Source organism: Misgurnus anguillicaudatus, chromosome 20 (genome assembly GCF_027580225.2).
Source record: "Misgurnus anguillicaudatus chromosome 20, ASM2758022v2, whole genome shotgun sequence".
Classification (NCBI taxonomy): domain Eukaryota; kingdom Metazoa; phylum Chordata; class Actinopteri; order Cypriniformes; family Cobitidae; genus Misgurnus; species Misgurnus anguillicaudatus.
Genome location: NC_073356.2, coordinates 33749882 through 33770941, shown reverse-complemented (window position 1 = coordinate 33770941; position 21060 = coordinate 33749882). Strand labels below are relative to the sequence as shown.

The 21060-nt window shown below is 34.9% G+C and overlaps 1 protein-coding gene across 1 annotated transcript in view; it reads left to right on the top strand.

Annotated features, from left to right (window-relative positions):
* The window catches only part of ppp1r1b (protein phosphatase 1, regulatory (inhibitor) subunit 1B), a 28608-nt gene extending 7973 nt beyond the window's left edge, over positions 1 to 20635 (top strand). Inside the window, exons 2-5 of the mRNA XM_055220020.2 lie at positions 15651 to 15734; positions 17677 to 17752; positions 18414 to 18533; positions 20151 to 20635. Coding sequence (XP_055075995.2) covers positions 15651 to 15734; positions 17677 to 17752; positions 18414 to 18533; positions 20151 to 20287 — 417 coding nt within the window. The 3' untranslated portion in view covers positions 20288 to 20635. The remainder of the gene's footprint in view (positions 1 to 15650; positions 15735 to 17676; positions 17753 to 18413; positions 18534 to 20150) is intronic.
* The last annotated feature ends 425 nt before the right edge of the window (positions 20636 to 21060 follow it).

Here is a 21060-nt window from a genome sequence, read left to right as displayed (position 1 = left end):
GAGGACATGGGTACGCAGCACCATGACCCAGAAAAGACTCACACTCCTTTCGCTGATGCATTCCCACACATAAATTCTGAACTCTCTGGGCATTCGTCCTCTAGCTCACGAGAGACTTTGGACTGTATTATACAACCGGCGCAATGCGCGAAGCGAGTGTCTTTTGCTTGAGTAAAGAGCGCGTTGATAAAATGCGCATACAATATTAACGGGATGACAATCTGGGTTTGCTAATTATGCTACCCGAGACGCAGCAGCACAAAAACGCATTTTAATATGAAAAATTAAAGGATTAAAATGTAAAAGATTATTATTGGGTCATTAGACATAAATGATGACCGATTAGAGGGCGTAAAGAGCTGCTTCATCTGTAGCTAAGTAAATAAATGTTTTGCTTTAAACAAATGCATCTATTTTTAAATGTTTTTAAAATGCTACCCCACGGATTTTTTGTATATAATGACTCTGTACCTGTGGATATGGTGAGATGAGAACGTTTGGAAATTCTTTATCTCTTGTTTGTAACAAATAAAGTATTTTTAGAGTACAAACCTTATATAAAGCCTAATATATTCTAAAAAATTTATTATACACCATATATTTCTTTATAAAAGTATAGGCAATATCAGAACTGAACCCATTTAATAATTTTGTTCAATTTATGAAATATTTATAATTTTAAAAAAGACAGTAATAGTACAGTAATAGTAAAAAAAAGAACCTTATAAAAATATACTGTATGTTACTGTGAGAATATTTTACCACTGTTAATCGTTGTGTGATCCTAACTTAAAAACGAAAGTAAAATGTTCGTCCGCATGGCAGGCGCGGACTATTTAAAAAACTATTGTAAAGCAGTTGAATGTTGCATGATCACTTTGAGAACTTTTCTTGCAAGCAAGTGGAAAACGTATTTTGATTAACAACACGTTATAAATATGTGCTGCGCGCTTTCCTCTCAATAACATAAACACACAACAAATATGACAGAGCGGGGTAAAAAAATAGAAAGAAAGCATCTCTGATCACAGTGATGTTGTTAGCTCTGTAATTCAGTACTATAAGTCAGGCCACGTTTATTGATACACTTTATACAATATAACCTATTGCTTTTAAGCAACAAATAGCCTATCATAACTTTCTATAAGCCTACTGTGTAATTGAGACATCAATTTAAGAAATGCATTAAAAGCAGAAAGACGTAGGCTGCGGAAATAGTGGGTTCACTTCAATCCACACCACACCCGACGTTCTTGCTTCTTATTTATTAAATCGAGGCAATTGTTTGATTAAACATTGATTAATATTAAGATACAATTTATACAAAACGAAATTCACTTTAAAGAAAGTCTTTCTAAAAAACAAACCTATGCAGGGCTCGCAAAATCGCTAGCCCGACTTCCCGGGGCTATGGCGAATTCCTGTCGGGCTACAAAAATGTATCTGCGCCCTGCCCGTCGGGCGGAGGAAAAAATATTGTAATGTGTTTGCATTCTCTCAGATTTAGTTAGGTAATAATATTGTATGTAATTCGGCGTCATATTGTCAGTCATTACTATCTTCACTAACAAGTGAAACTGTCAGGAAATGAAGTGAAAGCATAATTAAACCCATTATTCCTTTCGTGTTCACGTCTGATATGCGCGCTCCTCGGCTCCGCTCTTCACGCTACACGAGTAGGCTACCCGCTTGCTCTTGTGCTCATCAAAAAGTGAATTAAATGTTTATTTATTTGTCATTTCGTTTAACCCCAGAGTCTAACATTATTAATTCCCCTTTTCTTTCTTTCTTTCTTTAGTAAGTTAACTTAAACGTGAGAACGAAAATATTTTTTTAGTTATTTGCATGAAGAGAATATGATGTTAGATAGAAGCTTAATTTTAAGCATTTAGTGGCCTAATTTATTTGTAATAAACACTTTAATAGGCTATTTAAAAAAGTATTAAGTTTATTGAGTTCATTTATATTTCTAGTCACTGTGTGCAGGTTCTTTTTTTGTAGGCTATGATGACCTATGACAGCCCAATAACTTTTTTTACCAAAAAGGCTTAATTAATGGCACGTTGCATGACAATTTAAAGTATCAATAATGTCAAAAATGTGACGTGCAGTTTGTGTGTGTGTGTATGCTGTTTAAATTAGTGTTCTCACCAATTCGCTTGTGATTCGTGAAGTTTTGACGAATTGTATAGACTTGTTATAGTTTCTTATTCAAAACTGACACACCCTGACTTAATCCATGCCCACCCATATGTCACGTTCTGCATCCGCCACTGCCGCATGGACATTGAAAATTAGTTAATACTATATGTTGTTATAATATAATATGTTGTATGTTAATATATGTATGTATATCTGAAGTTGTAACGAAAGTAATTCCCCCTGGGATTATTAAAAGTATTTCTGCTTCTGATTAATAGCGCATATATGCATCTGAGAACTGATGATGTCTGTGTGTTTCAGACCCTGGCTGTGTGCACTGAAGTGTATATGACAATAAAGTAATGAAACTCAATGTATTTATTTTTAAAATGTATTTTAAATAGGCCTATAGGCTCATAGGTTTTTTGTTAAAAAAAAAAATTCACAGCACCCCCTGTTCAAAATGACTTCCAGCGGCCCTGCACGGTGTACAGTGTACACAGAGGAATTGTTTATAATAAACACTGCAAAATTATATTGAAAAATACGAATTGTCTGTTTTGATTTCATTGGGACTTTAAGGCCTGATTACAATCGATGCAAACTAGATCACAACTTTTATTTTTACAGTATCTCGCATAACTAGGTTTCAATTTGTTTTCATTATAGCCTCATAATGAAATCTAAATCTAGGCTGATTAACGTCCCTTGATGTTTGATTTCCTCTGAGACATCTAAACTGAGCTGCTGTAAAGAGGGCAGAGTTTGCATTAGTTTAGGGTCACATGCATTTCACATAGTTCTGTTATCTGATAAAGATAAACCTAATGGTATCCATTTCACAATCGGATCAATCTCCAACAATTCCTCTCCATTCACTTCCTTTGCTTACAAGTTCCCCAGTCAAAGGTTCAAAGGCAGTTTAGGATGGTGAAGAAGCAGCAACATTATATTTAATTAAGAAGTGTCACGCAAACCCTGCCCGCCGTCCACATAGCAAGCAGATTTCATCTGAGGAGTTTAAACGATGTAATCTTCCTTTAATGAAGTTTGACTGATTGATGTGAATGATATGAAACATCTTATCTCGCCTGTGTCCTCCTGAATCATCCGATGTAATTTGAAAGCCGTGTGTGAGGAACAGACTGAAAGACGAGGCCTCTGGGTTAAACACAGAGACCGAAAGGTTTTAATTTCTGCTGTGGTTAATGTCTTCTAAGGTAAAATCATGTTGATGTATCACTATGCTATGGTGCAGTAAAGACAGGCTTTAATCCTCTCCATTAAAATAAAGTGGTGATGTGTGCTGTCATCACTTGCATTATGTGTACGTTGAATGGGATACGTTGTATGTAATATTGGATATAGGCGCTGAGGTTAGCATTTGATGAAAGCTATATGGTTGCTAGCAAGATTGAATTGGAAATGTTGTTTTGCTTAGATGATCAAATAATATATTTATCATAACCCAATGGGCACTTTGATATCGATTGATCCCTGCCTCTAGGGCTGCAACTAACGACTATTTTAATAGTCGACTAGTCACCGACTATTGAAACGATTAGTCGACTAAACAAATAATAATTATTTTTTTCTAAAATTTAGCATGAGATTGCTTTAATTCTGTGGAAAATGATAGTAAACAAGAAAGAAGGGGGTAGTTCAATGAACATTTTTTACATTTAATGAAAACAAGTTTTACATTTTTAATAATTGCAGCTACTATGATTTTACCAAAACGAAGTTATGTATTTCAGCTATTTTAATATATATTTATTAGGGCTGTCAATAAATTATTTTTATCTGTTCTAAATTTACCTAAATGTAACACTTTTCAAGTTTTTAATGCTCTAATCAGCATGGATTTGGTCAATATATATGCTATATGAAAATGTATGTCTACAACAGCCTGTTTACATTTTCAAAAATTAGTCATTTATATTTTAACATTCTCTATTAAAAAACTTCAAAACCATTGGAACAATTGTTGGAATCTGATAAAGCATGACATAACTACACCTGTTTACGCAGAGCAAAATCAATATCAATATATGTTACTACATATATGTTTTTCTTTTATTGTTTAATTTTGACATTGAGACAGACCGCTTTAAGATCCTGTAGGCTAATGCAAGGGTTTAATATAATGAAACAACAGATACTTTTCCTTAACAGTTAACCAAACATTCACTTCAGATATAACAGATTATAGGTCATACCTGCGTGAATTCTTGTCAAAACAGATATTTTTAAAACTGTAATTTTGTGTAAGATGTCTATATATATCTGGGTCGCGCACTCGCATGTTTGTGTGCATGCGCTAAAGACGTCTGCGTCAGACATCGCTTTTGAGCCTTGCCACTCTTAATAACTCTTTTAACATCAATCAGGTCCCGAACTTTATCTCTCTTAATAATTATTTTAACATCAAGCAAGTCCTGCAGTCTATTTTCTATAATTTCTGAATGCTTTAAAAACTAAACTAAAAAGTGAAAGAAGACGCATCTTTGCTTTATATGGATTTGGGACGGTACACTTCTCAGGAAACGTGCAGATAAAGATAATTTTAGATGTTTAATGACCATTTAGAGCATTGGATTCGCTAGACGAGAGCTTAATGTTATTTTTATGAAAAGCTCCGAACATCTAGACCACGCCGGTTACTTGCTGCTTCTCAATTCATCCACTTGCGTGCATTTTTGTTTATGATAAGATTATAAAGGAGCGCATGACGCGCCGTTCTAATGCTGGTGAATGATCTTAGCTTCAGAGTGGATATTTGATGAGCTCCCTGATCTCTGCTTTTATACAGTTTTCAGACATTTCTCATTGTGATTGTTTATATGCATTTAAAACCCGCATTTTGAGGAGCTGAACGATATATCTTGTTGGGATGACGCGCGTGCATCTTTGTTTATTATAGCTCAAATGAGCACGTGACGCGATATTCTTTTATGCTGCTGAATGATCTCCGTTTCAACTTACGGTTTCTAACTTACCTGATATTGCTTCAGTCCAGTTTGCTGACATTTCAAGTCGTGAATGTTGTAAATCCCTCATTTTAAAGAGTTGAACCAACTTCATGTTGCCATGACACGCGCGTCCTCACTACGGCACGTGCGTCATTGTTTATGCGTCTCATTTATCATTTCTTGTTATACCACGGGTCTGTTGAATGCTGCATTCTGATTGGCTGAGAAATGTTCTATAGGTGTTGATTATTTTTCTGTAAACCGCACACCTAATTTTTCAAATGTCTTAAAAATAGGCACCAGAGCAATGTTTGTGGTAACCGTGGTATAAGCGGAATAATTGACTCCGGTCCTTTGAATTATTTGAAAATAATGCACACCTGCGGTGTAACGGCACTCCGCTTCGCGTCGTGCCGCATTACCACCTTGGTGTGCATTATTTTCTTATAATTCAATGGCCCGTCGTCAATTATTCCTTACATAACTGCTTCAATCTAGTTTGCAACATTTCTCGTGGTGAATGTTTATATGCATGTTATCTCTCGTTTTAAGGAGCTGAACCATAACTTGTGTTGTGATGACACGTGCGTCCTCACTACGACACGCCCATTATGGCATTGTTTCGGCTTCTTGTTCACACAGAGGGTTACCCGTGTATCTGACTAGGTCCTCTTTCCGGCAACGAACCCAGAAGATTTACGAGTTTGTGTTCACACAGACGCTTGTCTGGCAATTTTATGGGTATTTTATGGGACCAAAGGTCTGTGTGAATGGGGTTCTAGAGAATCATCAGTCTTTATCGATTACTGATTGGTTCTTTTAACTGAAAGGCGGGGCTTCCATCACCAAAGCGTCCATATTAAGTGTTTCATTGTCCCTGAGCAGGTTCGGGTTTAAAAGTTTCACGTGCCTCTGACACGGGTCGTGTATAATATTAGTGCACAAAACACAGACAATAACACAGAATTACACACACAAACACACTCGCACAAACAGGCACAGACACATATAACATATAATAATACACAACACACACACAAAACACACAGACATACACAACAACACACAATTACAGACACAAATACAAAATAACACGTACAACACAAGCATACTTGCACAAACCGGCACAGAGACGCGCATAAAAATACACAACATACACAACCACACGCAATTACACAACATACACAAAACACAGACATACACAATTACAGACACAAACACAAAATACCACGTACAACACAAACATACTTGCACAAACACACAAACAGGCACAGACACATATAACATATAATAATACACAACACACACACAAAACACACAGACATACACAACAACACACAATTACAGACACAAATACAAAATAACACATTCAACACAAACATACCTGCACAAACAGGCACAGACACGCACATAAAAATACACAACACCCACAGACATACACAACCACACACAATTACAGACGCAAATACAAAATAACACATACATCACAAACATACTTGCACAAACAGGCACAGAGACACGCATAAAAATACACAACATACACAACCACACGCAATTACACAACATACACAAAACACAGACATACACAATACACAGACATACACAATTACAGACACAAACACAAAATAACACATACAACACAAACATACTTGCACAAACAGGCACAGACATATGCATAAAAATACACAACACACACAGACATACACAACCACACACAGTTACACAACATACACAAAACACACAGACATACATAACCACACACAATTACAGACACAAACACAAAATAACACATACAACACAAACATACTTGCACAAACAGCCACAGACACATGCATAAAAATACACAACCACACACAGTTACACAAAACACACAGACATACACAAACACAAAATCACAAGCAAACAGAAACGCACAGACACACATATAAACATACACAAAACACACAGACATACACAATTACACACACAATCAAACACAAACATACTCACATAAACGCACAGACATACACATAAACATACACACAAAACACACACAGACATACACAACCACACACAAACACAAAATCACAAACATACTCACACAAACGCAGAGACACACATATAAACATACACAAAACACACTTAGACATACACAACCACACACAATTACACGACATACACAAAATCACAAACATACTCACACAAACGCAGAGACACACATATAAACATACACAAAACACACTTAGACATACACAACCACACACAATAACACAATATACACAATTACACACAAAATCACAAACATTCTCACACAAACGCAGAGACACACACATAAACCTACACAAAACACACAGACATACACAACCACGCACAATTACACGACACACACAATAACACACATAAACATACTCACATAAACGCACAGATGCACACATAAACATACACACAAAACAAACACCCAGACATACACAACCACACACAAACACAAAATCACAAACATACTCACACAAACGCAGAGACACACATATAAACATACACAAAACACACTTAGACATACACAACCACACACAATTACACGACATACACAAAATCACAAACATACTCACACAAACGCAGACACACACATATAAACATACACAAAACACACTTCGACATACACAACCACACACAATAACACAATATACACAATTACACACAAAATCACAAACATTCTCACACAAAAGCAGAGACACACATATAAACCTACACAAAACACACAGACATACACAACCACACACAATTACACGACACACACAATTACACACATAAACATACCCACATAAACGCACAGATGCACACATAAACATACACACAAAACACACCCAGACATACACAACCACACACAAACACAAAATCACAAACATACTCACACAAACGCAGAGACACACATATAAACATACACAAAACACACTTAGACATACACAACCACACACAATAACACAATATACACAATTACACACAAAATCACAAACATTCTCACACAAACGCAGAGACACACACATAAACCTACACAAAACACACAGACATACACAACCACGCACAATTACACGACACACACAATAACACACATAAACATACTCACATAAACGCACAGATGCACACATAAACATACACACAAAACACACCCAGACATACACAACCACACACAAACACAAAATCACAAACATACTCACACAAACGCAGAGACACACATATAAACATACACAAAACACACTTAGACATACACAACCACACACAATAACACAATATACACAATTACACACAAAATCACAAACATTCTCACACAAACGCAGAGACACACACATAAACCTACACAAAACACACAGACATACACAACCACGCACAATTACACGACACACACAATAACACACATAAACATACTCACATAAACGCACAGATGCACACATAAACATACACACAAAACACACCCAGACATACACAACCACACACAAACACAAAATCACAAACATACTCACACAAACGCAGAGACACACATATAAACATACACAAAACACACTTAGACATACACAACCACACACAATTACACGACATACACAAAATCACAAACATACTCACACAAACGCAGAGACACACATATCAACATACACAAAACACACTTCGACATACACAACCACACACAATAACACAATATACACAATTACACACAAAATCACAAACATTCTCACACAAAAGCAGAGACACACATATAAACCTACACAAAACACACAGACATACACAACCACACACAATTACACACATAAACATACCCACATAAACGCACAGATGCACACATAAACATACACACAAAACACACCCAGACATACACAACCACACACAAACGCAAAACCACCACAAACACACACAAACGCACACACATAAACATACACACAAAACACACACAAAACACACACAGACATACACAACCACACACAAACACAAAATCACAAACATACTCACACAAACGCAGAGACACACATATAAACATACACAAAACACACTTAGACATACACAACCACACACAATTACACGACATACACAATTACACACACAAACACAAAATCACAAACATACTCACATAGACACACACATAAACATACACACAACCACACAGACAGACATACACAACCGCACACAATAACACAAACAAACACACAAACATACTTGCAGAAACGCACAGACACACATATAAACATACACAACATGCAAAAAACACACAGACATACACAATTACACACACAGACTTACTCGCTTAAGACACACAAAAACATGCACAACACACACAAAACATACATAGACATACACAACCACACACAATTATACACACAAGCACAAAATTACAGACACATACATACTCGCAAACACATGGTCACAAACACATACATACTCGCAAACACATGGTCAGTCACAGACACACACATATCTACTCTATCTACCTACCTACCTACCTATCTATCTATCTATCTATCTATTGTCAAACTATCCATCTCTTTCTCTTAGACTAGGCTTTCTCAAGCCAACATAAAGTTTGTTCACACACTTTTACCTCATCTAGTTGTATAATGTGTAAAACTGTAATGTTAAAGTACTGTATGAGTAAGTGTCTAAACATTTGACTGCTAGCGTATATATGTATATATTCCTCATACATAAGAAGACATTGCAACCGGTTGTGTTGGAGAAAAGGTGATGACAGTGGGATTATGTAATAGGACCAGGGCTTAACCGCCATTCAACAACACAATGGTCATGCTACGTTGAAACCCGCTGCCTGGAAATTTGCTGAACTTTTCCAAAAATATGGGATTCTGGGATGCGACTGAAAATAAACACTGCTTTAAAATTTGCATTGCTCTAGATTTTACAGTCAGTCTGCTATATCTAGACGCACAAAACCAGCCATTGACGTCACAAGGTGACCTTTGGTGTGGCGTGTGTTTTTAAGTAAACAGAAATGAAAGGTGCTGTGATTTTACAGCGAGTCTTTCCACAATGACAGATTCAGTGAATAGAAAATGCTGACTCCAGTGCAGGTTCAGGTTTCATGAAAGTTTATGTATATACACTGTTGTGGTACTATGGTGATGGTATCAGATTGTTTGGGTATGTATTGTGAATTATGAATGTGATCCTGTCTGTGAAATTCAGACTAAAGTCTCATAATATAATGTTGAGGTTATGTAGCATCGGTTTGTGTTCGCTCATTGATTTCCCGTGACCTTACAGTGTCAATATTAAAGATATCAATATTATATTATTAGTGAAGCTGCATAATGAAGCTGTTTTAATCAAACATCTAATGTTTTGTGCAAGAGAAAACTTTTGGATTTTATGTTTCGGTGATATTGTGTCTGCAGATACACAGTAAGGCTGGTGTTATTTATAGTCACAGAAGGTCAAACCTATAAAAGTCATTTCTTAATTACTGTATTTAAAAATACACTCTAAAAAGTTGGTTTAACCTAAATAAGTGTTACCTGATTGCCTGTAAAAAAGTTAATTCAACCTAAAAATATTAGTTGACACAACATTTTTACACAACTTTTTTGAGTTAATTAATATTTATAAGTTGAATTTATCTCAAAGGCAAATTTAAAGTAATATTCCATTTTCTTAAAAGAAAAATCCAGATAATTTACTCACCACCATGTCATGCAAAATGTTGATGTCTTTCTTTGTTCAGTCGAGAAGAAATTATGTTTTTTGAGGAAAACATTCTAGGATTTTTCTCATTTTAATGGACCCCAATGCTTAACAGTTTTAATACAGTTTAAAATTGCAGTTTCAAGAACTCTAAACGATCCCAAACGAGGCATAAGGGTCTTATCTAGAAAAACGATTGTCATTTTTGACAAGAAAAGTGAAGAATGTGCACTTTTAAAGCACAGCTTTTCGTCTGGGTCCGGTCCAGAGCGATCTAACGTAAATGCGTAGTGACGTAGGGAGGTCCTGTGTTACATATATAAAACGCACATTTGCGGACCATTTTAAACAATAAACTGACACAAAGCCATTAATTAGTATCTGTTGACATACAACCACGTCGGAACGGTCCTCTTTCTCAACATTTGTAAACACTGGGGCGGAGTTTCGCGTTCGTCCTCTGTGACCTCTTGACGTCATGACGTATTCGTGGGGTCACGCTGGCGCATCACGACCGGATCTTGACGAAGTTGTGGTTTAAAAGTGTATATTTGTTATTTTTATTGTCATATATGACAATCGTTTCGCTAGATAGGACCCTTGTGCCTCGTTTGGGATTGTTTATAGTCCTTTGAAACTCCTTGAAAAAAATGTTAAGTGTTGAGTTAAGTATTAATTGTTGGTGTCTATTAAAGTCCATTAAAATAAGAAAAATCCTGGAATGTTTTCCTCAAAAAACATATTTTCTTCTCGACTGAAACAAAGAAAGACATCAACATTTTGGATGACATGGTGGTGAGTAAATTATCTGGATTTTTCTTTTAAGAAAATGGAATATTTCTATAAGGCAATTAGATAACTTACTTTTTTAAGTTGATGCACTTAATCTTTTTTTTTAATCAAAATTAGTCGGAGTGAGCTAATTTTCAAAAATGAGTTGTTTAACTTTTAACATTCTTTATAAAAAAAACTAGGGCTGGGAAAAGATTTATCGCGATAAATCGCATACAAAATAAAAGTGATTTTTGGCGAAATATATGAGTGTGTGTAATTATTATGTACTTATAAATACACACACTTAAATATATATACACATTTACATGTGTATATATATTTATTTATATTTTTATATATTCTATATTATATATAAATTAAAAAATATATATATAAATAAAAAATCTGACATGAATATATGTACACTGTAAAAAATACTTTGCTGCCTTAAAAAATTTTGTTAAATCAACTCATATTTACAAGTCATGTCAACAGAGATGAGTTGCCACAACTTATAAAATATAGTTGAGAAAAGTCAACTTAATTTTATAACAACTCACCTGTAGTTAAAACAACTCATCTCTAGTCAAGAAATAATATTAAGTTGAAATGACTTGTAAATCCAAGTTGATTCAACAAAAAATTTTAAGGCAGCAAAGTATTTTTTACAGTGTATGTGTGTGTGGTTAAATATACACAATAATTTTTTTAATATATACATGCGTGTGTGTGTGTGTGTGTGTGTGTGTGTGTGTGTGTGTGTGTGTGTGTGTGTGTGTGTGTGTGTATGTACATAATTATTACATTAAAACTATTAAATATATAATTAATTATCTAAACAAAAACTTTTATTCTGCGAATCATTTTAGAGCATTGGGATTGCTAGATGATAGTAAACGTTTTTTTTCTCGTTTTTTTATGTAGCATAAATAAATTGATTGCAACCACTTACCTTAAAAGATTGAGTAAATTGAATGAATATTTTTTTTTAAGTCTGAAAATCTGAATTTCAACCAAAATCGATATTTATACTTTCTTTTGTAGCTCGAAATTACACTGTGTGCATTCCGACTCATTTTGCCAGCACGAGTCACATATGTTTTTGGTCTGTGACCAAACAATCTTATATACATTATGGATGTCGTAAGAGTGAAAAAGACTAAAGAAGGAAAAGTTTGTTTTGTTAAGCAACCTTTTGTGTTACAATTATATTCAAGGAATAAGAAAACATTATGTTAGCTATCCTTTCTTTACAGTGCACAACGTAAAATGCATAAAGAGATAATCTCGAATGGATTTCAGACGGAAAGTGAATAAAGTCAATGAAACGTAACATGTTCCAGTGTCTACACACCTGCAGAAAATCATTTACAGGCTAAAGACCCTGAGGCATAAACACACCATTATGGTTCCTTCACCATCCCACACATTGTAAAGGAGAATTTGCCATTGGACATTTTGTTTTTGTTTCCAAAACACCATGAACTTTGTTCCAGTTCTGCTAATAAATGTACTGTGCAAAAGCAACAGTGTTGTCTTTAGATTTGTTGCTTTTGCAGTGGAACAATGACTACCATATATAATTATTTCTTAGTCTCTTATTGAAGTACAACCAGAAAAATGTGTATGCTGTATCAGAACAGAATAAAAATCAAATACAATTTGTATATAATAAAGTTTCAAGTATTCAGTGTGACCTCCCCTTACACTAGAGCAATGAATGGAAATTAAATTAAAGCCTAATTTTAGTCTAATGATTTAAGGACTTTAGTCTCCTTAAAAGAGTTCAAAAAAGGTTTACTGCCAAGAGGGGTCGATCAACACTTCGAAAAAGCCACTTTGTTCTTTTTTTTCTTAATTTGTATACATATTTGCTGTTTTTTCTGTTTATATCTAAAAAAAAGAGTCGGCTAAAACAGCAAGATTACGATGCCCTAAAATCATCATATCGTATTCTGTTCATTGTATATGCATATATCCTATGAAATATCCATCCAAACTGCTTGTGTATATACAGTATATGTAATTTAAAGGTACATTGTGTAACTTTTAGGAGGATCTCTTCACAACAATGCAATATAATCTACATAATTATCTATATAAAGACCTTGCATACTGAACTGTATTGTTTTTATTATCTTAGAATGAGCCGTTTTTATTTTCATATGCCGCGGGGCTCCTTACGTGGATGTCACAGTCATGTTTCTATAGTATAGCCCAAATGGACAAATTGTCCAATAGAGCGCAAATCGTCCCTATGTTGTCTCAGACGACAACTTGTTTGTCCTGTGGCAGCTACCGTAGCTTCTCGTTGCATTTCGAAATTGAGGTTGGTTGCAATTCACAATCTCACCACTAGATGCTGCTAAAAAACATACTATATCTTGAAAATGTATAGATTAGAGTCCTGCAATGGGTCGTGTACCCGCAGATACCCGCACAAAAGTGTCTAAAACGGGTGGATTGTGACATTCCTAAAATTCACGGGCGGGGATGCGGGTGGATAATTAATTCCGTGCGGGTGGGGAGTAGCGCGAATGAAAATATGTGCAATATTTGTATGTCTAAATTACCATTACACGCACAACATATGACATTTGACCCATCACGTCACCGTCACTGCGACAGTGCGCGACCTTTGTTGATGCTTCTAGTAGCCTATTTGGAGCGAGCGTTGCAGGAGTTGCGTAAAGTTTTTCAAGACGAGACTTAAGAGCACAGCAGGGGTTGTGTAGGTAGGTTGTATTTTTTCTTGTTTTTTTTCATCAATAGGTCTATTTGTGTATAGTTATCAGGTTTCATTTGTGCTGATGGTAGGCTACTTGAATGGCGTAAAAACAAGAGCGCACTTTAGCCTGTTTCATTACCCCATTCATGACGCTGTTGTGATGTTGAGAGAGGTACGAGATAAAAAATAAAGCACTTTAATTGGAATGATTTTAGCGTGTGTGATTTATGCGGGTACGGGTCGGGTAACGGGCCAAAATATTAACGGGTCCTGGCGAGTGCGGATTTAATTTTGATATTATCACGGGTGACGGGTCGGATCTGGTGCTAAACTTTGCGGGTACGGGCGGGAGAGCGTCTCCAAAAATGGACCCATGCAGGACTCTGGTATAGATAAGCACTAGAAAAAATGGTTGCGAGCTGTCACTGGTGCAGTACCCTTTAAAATGGTCGTAATACACATGTTTTTAGGTATATATATATGCACATTTGGTACCAATATGTATTTTGCGAAAGGGTACTGTGCAAGTGACAGCTAGAGACCATTTTTGACCCTGTTCATAGGTCGATTGGGACCCTTTTGACCTTTGACATTGAATTCACCCTATATTTTATGAGCAGTCTTCACGTAACTTCTACATCACAGTGCATCTTTTGGAGGTTTTAATGAGGATGGGTGTTTATCTGCCAAAGTCCCTGCAGAGGGAACGAAGGGATCATAATATTACTTGGTCAGATCAAAGTGTTCTTACTGAAGAAAGTTTCTTCATTTCTCTCCTGATGCTTTTCTGACACATTACCATCTTGTTGTTATGATCAAAAGGGCTTTAGAGTTAAAGGTGAAGTGTGCTTTGTTTTAGATGATAAGAATCTTTCTCTCATCCAAATTTAGTCTGCAAACACAAGTAATATGTTCATTAAATGACTTTACGGGAAAGCATGTGTTGCAATTCTGTTTCACAATGATGGATAGAAATGACACACACTGAGATCCTGAGTTGTTATAGCCCATGGTCAAACCCAAGCGTTGGGTTAAATTAACTTATGTTGCAGACCTCAGTGGTGTTCCTGAAACTTAGTAGAGCAATTGCGCAAACATTTGTGGGCTTGATTTCCAGGGATCCCACAAACTGATAATCAGTGGACAACTTGAATCCACTATAAGTCACTTTGAATAAAAGTATCTCCCAAATGTGTAATTTTTTTAGGTTATTTTTAATTCAGCGGTTGGATTTGTCCATACAGTATTTGAGCCAACCATGTGTTTAAGGCTACACCGTAGGATGTATGCACAACTATAATGAGCTTTACATTGGGCTTTGTGGTGGTGTAATCTTGAATTGTATCATAACATTTCCCTTGTGCTTTGTCCTTCAGATTCGCAGACGGAGACCCACACCTGCCACGTTGTTCAAAGTAGCAGATCAAACATCACCTGAGGATGACATCTCCAGCCATCAGGTACCACAGTGCCACCACAGTTCTGGAGGTTAAACTGAATTTATGATACTTTTGCATGCCAATGGCAAGTTAACTTAATATTGCAGTGCATATTAGAACAGATTTCTTATAAGATTCCCTGTCGGCAGTGCTATGGTATATAGTGAAATAATGGCACATTTGTTCATTTTAGTAAAAACAATTTAGTTTTAGCTTGCACTGTTTCCGATATACACTAATAATACTTGGCCAATAACTATTCTGAATCGCACAGCTATTTCATGTACTACGCTTTTGATCAGTAAGTTCTTATCGATCTGAAATCACTGTTAGTTTGAGTCGTTTAAAACATGCATTTGAAAAAGCAACACTTGTCAAACATAATCATATTCTTTATTATTATGAAAAGGTTTGAAGAACAGCAATATAAATATATCCTTAAGCCATTTCCTGGAGCTGCGTGTGTGTGGTTCTTCGTCTGCAGCGCATATTGAGTTTCTGCACGAGAGCGCCCTCTGGCTTTTGGATGTAACAGCATTTCACAGTATTTCATTGAGAAGCATAGCAAGCATCATCAGACGAAATATCGGTGCACCCCTATTAAATACCATTTTAACTCATTCCCTGCCAGCATTTTTTGTGATTTTTACAAAAGACCTTCCAGGAAAAATTTCTTCTAAAAATATATAAATGAAAGAACAGACCCTCTGCTTTCAAACACACCATAAACAAACAAACAAAACGTGGAAAAAAGCTTTTCATCCTGTCTATATTTTTTCTCTGCTTATAAATTCTTAAATATTTGTCTTTGAAAATACAATTTATTTAGCAAAAGCTGAAATAATTGCAGTTTTGCTAAGGAATTTTGTAAGAGATCAGATTCAGAACGATTATCAAAACATACACAGAGTTTAAAATTAGTAAATAACATTTTAGCTTCAGTTTTTTAAAAATTGGATTAGTGGATAATCATGGTATTGCAGATTAACATAAAAATTCATCAGGAACGCTTTTTTTTATGTAAATGCTTTTCTTATTTGAAGATATAACTCATCAATGGGAAAAGAGTTAAAATGTAACATGCAAATAATAATACAGTTATTAAGTTGTATAGAATAAAGAATAAATCCTGCCAGGTTGATCAAGACCCCGATGTGAAGCGGAGGGATCTTGTCTCACCCTAAAAGGATTTATTTTTGATAAATGATGACCACCAGCTGGCTGTAGCTCGATATTACTGTAAAAAAAATCCGTAAAAATTACAATGTTTTTGCAGCTGGGTTGCCGGTAATTTACCGTGGATTTGGATGTGTGTTATTTACTGGCAAGAGTTTGTTCAAAGTTGGATGAATTTTAAATATTAACGGGTCTTTGTCTTTACAGAATAAAACTATACAACAACAGCCTCATGCAAAGTATTCTGGGAACCAGAAATCATCATCAACCTTTATCTGTTTTTTGCCTCAGAGTTTGTTTCCCAGAATGTTTTGCTTGATGCTGTTTTTTTTAGTTTTACTCTGTAAAGACAAAGACTTGTAAATGTTTAATGCTCATTTAACTTTGAACAAAATGTTGCAAGTAAAAAACATAAATTTAAATCTACGGTAAGTTACCGGCAACCCAGCTGCAATTTCTACGGAATTTTTTTACAGTATGTCTACTCCCCACAAATAATATTAGACACATCATATTCAATACATTTTATTAGCAAGAAATGCAAACCTTTTATAATGAAAACCATTTTCCTATCAGCGTTAAGTCAACGTGCGTTCAAACCAGATAGACGTGCATTCGCTTTATTTGAGTCGTTATCTGTGAAATACAAACCTCAACATGTTGCCACTGGCCAATCACAATCAAGCATTCCAGTGCCGTGTAATAAATATATAGTAACATTATATAAACATGTTGCTTTAAATATATATGTGTGTACTTAATTTACTTACACATCAACTATTTTCAGTGGGTTGTAGGAGAAAACGGCGTTCTCAAACCAAAACGAATCAATCCAAATATCTACCAACCACCATCATTAAAAGGTAACAGTACATAGTTTTTATTCATCATTTGTTATTTGTGTCCCTTGTATTGTACATATATACACTGTATAGTTTTAGAGGACTTGCTTGACCTGTGCCAACCACGGGTTTAAAAACTACAGATTTTACTGTCTACGTGTGTGTGTGTGTGTGTGTGTGTGTGTGTGTGTGTGTTAGAGATTAGAAATGGTGACAGCTGTGATGGGTGTGAGTCTAGGCTGCTCTGGATTATCCTGGATTACAGCAGATAGCATACAGCTGCAAACACACACACACATATAAACACACACACACACCCCAACATGGACTTTAGAGGACAGACGTCCATCGGATGTGTCCAGAAGACCGGTGCAAATATTAAAACAAACTAAAACACTCACATGAGTGAATTAAAACTGAAAGACTTGCATAAACATGTTGTTAGATCATATAATCAAAAGAAAGCTGTCTGGGTGTTGTACTGTACTGTGTGTCTGGTTGTGTTTTGTCTCTTTTGTGATTGTTTGTCTTTTAACTGCAACCTACTCAGGTTGGCACAGTGCAAAAGTCCTGCTTACAACCCAAACCCTCTTTACCTGTGTGTTTGTTGTGTTATCCCCTTGTGTTTTGATGGTTTGTGTATATCCCCTGTGTTTGTGTATGTGTGTGGTTGTGTTTATAGCCGTCCAGGAAATGGCTGAAGCTCAAATGCTGAAGTTAGGTGTGTGTCCTTATGTAGAAGATGAAGGGGAGGAGCCGAATCTGAATGAGAGGGAGGAGCTTAAATCATCCTGCACAACTGGTAATATTAATGATATCGAAGAATCGGCATGTGCATGCTTTATAGAGCGAATATTATATACAGTGGCAAGAAAAAGTATGTGAACCTTTTGAATTTTATGGTTTTCTGAATAAATTTGACATAAAATGTGATCTGATCTTTACGAAGTCAAGGGTGTTTACAAACATAATGTGTCTAGAAATAATTACACAAAAAAATATAGATCTAAATGAACATTTTATGACAAATTTATTCAGAAAACGACCAAAAGGTTCACATGTTCAGGTTCACAACCATACAGAAATGAAAAGGGTGGTCGACTTGTTCCTGGGGCTCAGTGTTGTGCATTGCATTTTGCGTTTTAGCACAAAGGTCATGGGTTGGATATCAGGGAACAGACACACTGACAAAAGAAATGTATAGATTGATTGAATTGTGCATAAATGCAATAGACTTGTATGTTGATAAACAGGTGATATGTTTTTTCCTTTACAAGTAAACCACAGATATCAGCACACATTATAAAAGCAATTTTTTTTTAATGTCATTAAAATGTATCATCCTCTTACTTTATTATTATAAATTTGAAATTTCATTACATGTGATCCTGTCTATGAAATCCAGGTTAAGTCTCATAATCTAATTATGGGATTTGCAGCATCAAGGTTCGAGTTTAATCACTGATTTCAATCTTTGACATGATCTAACACTGCAAAAAATGATTTTCAAGAAAAAAATTTTAGTATTCTTGTCTTGTTTTCAGTAAAAATATCTAAAACATTTTAAATTAAGATTTTCTTGATGAGCAAAACAACCCAAGAAAATAAGTCGATAAAATATATATCAAAACAAATATACCAAAAAATATATTTAACTGATTTTGTTCATAAAACAAGCAAAAAAAATCTGCCAATGGGGTAAGCAAATTTTTCTTTTAATTTTTCTTGAATTTAGTGTTTAAGAAAAATGTTTACAAATTTTTTTTTGCTTACCCCATTGGCAGATTTTTTGCTTGTTTCATGCACAAAATCAGTTAAATTTTATATTTTTGGTCTAAAAATTAAACTTATTTTTTGGGTCGTTTTGCTCATCAAGAAAAAGCATCTTAATTTAAGAATTTTTAGATATTTTTACTAAAAACAAGACAAAAATACTAAGAATTTTTTCTTGAAAATCATTTTTTGCAGTGTAGTCAATATTAAAAATAAGTTTATATTTTTACAGAATGTTCTTTACATTATGTAAGATGATTTTTTTTTTTTAAAGTAGCTGGGTTTTCCAAGGCAGGGTCATATATATATATATATATATATATATATTTCTATATATATTTCTATATATCTATTGCATTTAATAATTTGTCTTTCTTTTTTTATATATTTTCTCCAGAAAATGAGTCATCAAAATAAAAATGTAGAGACATGAAAATGTCCAAAATGTAATTGATTTGAATGACCAGCAGGTGTTCACCATTAATGTATTAATCATCACTTCATTATCTCATTAACTTTAACACTGATTCAGAGTTATATTTTTAACACCGATCTTGTTGTGGATTACATAAACACCAAATAGTGTTGATTTAACACTGGTAGAGTTAATTTTATATTTATTTATAAAAGAAATTTTACTCTTAAGGTTCACAGGAGCAAGCAGACATGACGGGTAACCAGTCAGGCTTCAGGAAGGCAATAGCCACAGAAGTGGAGGAAGAGGAGGAGATTGATGAAGAAACAGATGATGTGACGGATCAAGAGAGCACACATGTGGACTGAGGATGCAAGAGGACGGAGTGAATGTCTAGAAGATTTTTCATAATGCTGAACCTTATTGCTTTTTATTGTAAGACTTTAACTGGAATTTTTAAGAAATCCAACTGCAAAGATTATTTTATCAGTACATGGCTATAAAATAGAGATTGTTCAGATGAAACATATCAGAAGTCATGTTTTATAATATCATCAGTGAATGTGCCTGAGTGAACTGTGAATGCGAAGTAAAAATTTTCTCTATTCTTCTTTTTTTTTAAAGGTACAATTTGACTGAAACATGTTTTGTTTGTTTTTTAAATCAAATATTGTCAAGTTGTGTGATGGTTGAGATATAGTAAGTATTCTAGAATAGCTTCTGATGTTTGCAGCTGTTAGTGTGTTTGCATTTTTTGTGCTCTTACACTGCCATCTAGTGTACAGAGCATTATTATATTAAAAATGACAGAGTTACTTTCTAAATTATAAGAGTATCATTGTTTTTCAGCACTCAAATTTATGTGCAGTCAGTGTCAAGAAAATCAAAGCTGCTCATTTTTTACATCATTTTCCATGTAAATCAAGAGTATGCAAAGTCAATTATGTTGGTGAACAAAAAATAATATTAAAAACTTAGTTTTTATTAAAAGACTGTGCAGCTGATTTCTCGCATTCAAGGTGGAATGTTTTTATTATAAGTTATAATGTAAAGTGATGTTTTTAAACGCCAGTATTTACAACAACAGCCACTTTTCGCTTTTTAAGAAATTATACAGCTTTCTATTGAATAAGATTTATAT